Genomic DNA, 2829 nt, shown 5'->3' with positions numbered 1-2829 from the left:
TTCACAGTTGCCAAATTGGTTTTATACACCGTTTCCAGACGCGTACTTCAGCTCCTCGCTTTTTTTTAAATGTAGCAGGTAAAACCAAACGTTTTTCAAACACATACTTTCACAAACGCCCTTACCACAAGTACAGAAGTTTGATTTATAGCGAACCTTTTTGGAGACTTTGCGTGCATCCTGCTGCTGCCCCCCCCCCCTCCCTTTCGGGGGAGGAGTTAATGGCACGGAATAGTATTTATTGGCAGGCGCTGAAACAAACAACTATCGTCGTGCGTCTCATGCCAACCTTTACTCACTAGTCCCAAAGTTGGATTGTTATCACCATGGATGAAAGCGTGGAGGTGAGTGTTTTTCTGTTGTTCCCCCAACCTGTGTGTGGGATTGTTTTTTCTTGTTGTATGCGTGACTTTTTTCTTTCTTTTTTGCGTGAATAAAGTTTATATTTTTCCACGTGTTTGCAGTCGAGTAATTCACTGGTCTTAAACTTAGTGTCTCCTTCCATATAAAAGTAATTTGAAGATAGAAAGTAATTTGAAGAAGAGGACTTTCTCATTGTCACTTCCAACTTAAGACAAAAGTTATCATAAAATATTATAATGTATTTATAGGAGATGTATAATAAATTTTTAGGTAATCTGCCGCTCTTAAGTAATTAAATGATCCTCTTAGATCTCTTCTGTTTTCTAACTTTTGAATCTTTTTTTCTCTTTTCCAGTTCAACTATGATTATAGTTTTACCAGCAACACTTCTGACAACATATCAGAAGGGTCTGGATTTGATTTTACAGACCTGAATATACCGGAGATCTGTGGCCAGACATTCAGCAATGACTTCAACAAAATCTTCCTACCTACAGTGTACGGAATAATATCCATTCTTGGGATAGTTGGTAATGGATTAGTTGTACTAGTCATGGGTTACCAGAAAAAGGTCAAAACAATGACAGACAAGTACCGGCTCCATCTGTCTGTCGCTGACCTCCTGTTTGTCCTCACTCTGCCCTTTTGGGCTGTGGATGTAGCCAAAAACTGGTACTTTGGAGGTTTCCTCTGCGTGTCTGTGCACATGATCTACACCATCAACCTGTACAGTAGCGTGCTGATTCTGGCCTTCATCAGTCTGGACAGATACTTGGCAGTTGTACGGGCTACCAACAGCCAAGCCACGAGGAAGCTTCTTGCAAATAAAGTGATCTACGTGGGTGTGTGGCTGCCGGCAACCATTCTGACCATACCTGACATGGTCTTTGCAAGAGTGCAGAGCGTGAGCTCTTCAAATATCAACTTGAAAGAAGAAAGCAAGGAAACGGCAGACTCCAGGACTATCTGCCAGCGCATGTATCCAGTGGAAAGTGACGTCATATGGATAGTTGTTTTCCGCTTCCAGCACATCCTGGTGGGCTTCATTCTGCCAGGCTTGGTTATCCTCATCTGCTACTGCATTATCATAACAAAGCTGGCACAAGGCGCAAAGGGCCAGACACTGAAGAAAAAGGCATTGAAGACCACAGTCATTCTTATCTTTTGCTTTTTTTGTTGCTGGCTCCCCTACTGTGTTGGCATCTTTTTGGACAACCTCGTGATGCTGAATGTGCTCACCCCCTCATGTGAACTGCAGCAAGCGCTGGGCAAGTGGATTTCTGTCACTGAGGCGCTAGCCTATTTTCACTGCTGCCTAAACCCCATCCTCTATGCTTTCTTGGGAGTTAAGTTTAAGAAATCAGCTAAGAGTGCACTGACAGCGAGTAGCAGATCAAGTCAGAAAGTGACTCTCATGACAAAAAAGCGAGGGCCAATTTCATCTGTGTCAACCGAGTCGGAGTCCTCGAGTGTTTTGTCAAGTTAACTGTCAGCCTCGGAGTCTGTGACTTGATACTCTCAGGAGTGAAAAAGCTAAGCTGTAATTTCAAAGAACTACAATCTGTACAATTGTAAATGAAAGAGTTTTTATACGTGAAAATTTTTTGTGTGTGTGTGTGCCTTTGTACTTCAGTCGTGTGGCTTTTGTGGTTCTTATTTTCTGTATTTTATTTTCTGTTCCTCAAAGCAGATCGTGTCCTCAGGCAGTGCCTCATTTCCATTCATTCAGTTTTACAATCAATACCCATTGTCCTAGTTTTTATCCTATAGTCTTTGATGCTGTATCAAAGCTCGGACACACAATGTCCTTTCTGGGGGTTTTTAGGACTGGTAGCTGCTTTTTGAAACATGTACATAGTTTGTAGCATATCTATGTTCGCACCTAAGCTGTGCGATTATCTGAAAGCTATAATTTATTGCTGTCATCCACACTGGAGTTTTGTAAAATAACTTTTGTAAAAGTCCTTCAAAATGATTTTTTGTACTGTTTTTTATGTGTTTGTATTGAAAATAAAAGAAACTCAAACATATTTTGTGGTGCGCCTTTTCACTGGCTTCTACTCCCGTGTGTGCATGTGTATTATCAAGGGGGTTGGGGGAGTGTCACACAAATGTCACCACCTGAACTGGCTGAAAAGCAGGAGGAATGAACAGACAGGCCCTTTAATTGCAAGAACATCTGTGCACTTTTACATCTTAAGCAGCTGTGACACAAAAGCTAAAGTCTTCAATTTTAATTAGTGACCATATGGGTCTTAAGAAAGATTAAGGTCCCCTTTGACTTATTGACTTTTATCATTCCCTGTCATTCAGAAGTTCAATGACTCAACTTGGTCATTCTTTGACTCACAGAATGGAAATAATCATTCAGAACTGAAGCAAAATAAGAAGGATTAAATCTGATATTATACAGTGATAACATAAAATATATTTCTTTGAACAGACGCACCAGTCTTTCTGTTCTGA

At 40.8% G+C, this 2829-nt stretch overlaps 1 protein-coding gene across 1 annotated transcript; it reads left to right on the top strand.

Annotated features, from left to right (window-relative positions):
• The first annotated feature begins 267 nt into the window (after positions 1 to 267).
• On the top strand, positions 268 to 2393 carry cxcr4b (chemokine (C-X-C motif), receptor 4b). The gene is made up of 2 exons (XM_004563122.3): positions 268 to 344; positions 719 to 2393. Exons 1-2 carry the CDS (start codon positions 327 to 329, stop codon positions 1847 to 1849), a joined length of 1149 nt encoding a protein of 382 aa, XP_004563179.1. The 5' UTR covers positions 268 to 326; the 3' UTR covers positions 1850 to 2393.
• The last annotated feature ends 436 nt before the right edge of the window (positions 2394 to 2829 follow it).

Source organism: Maylandia zebra, linkage group LG16 (assembly GCF_041146795.1).
Source record: "Maylandia zebra isolate NMK-2024a linkage group LG16, Mzebra_GT3a, whole genome shotgun sequence".
In the NCBI taxonomy this organism is placed as follows: domain Eukaryota; kingdom Metazoa; phylum Chordata; class Actinopteri; order Cichliformes; family Cichlidae; genus Maylandia; species Maylandia zebra.
The sequence above is the reverse complement of the archived record's forward strand: the minus strand, read 5'-3'. Positions and strand labels throughout refer to the sequence as shown.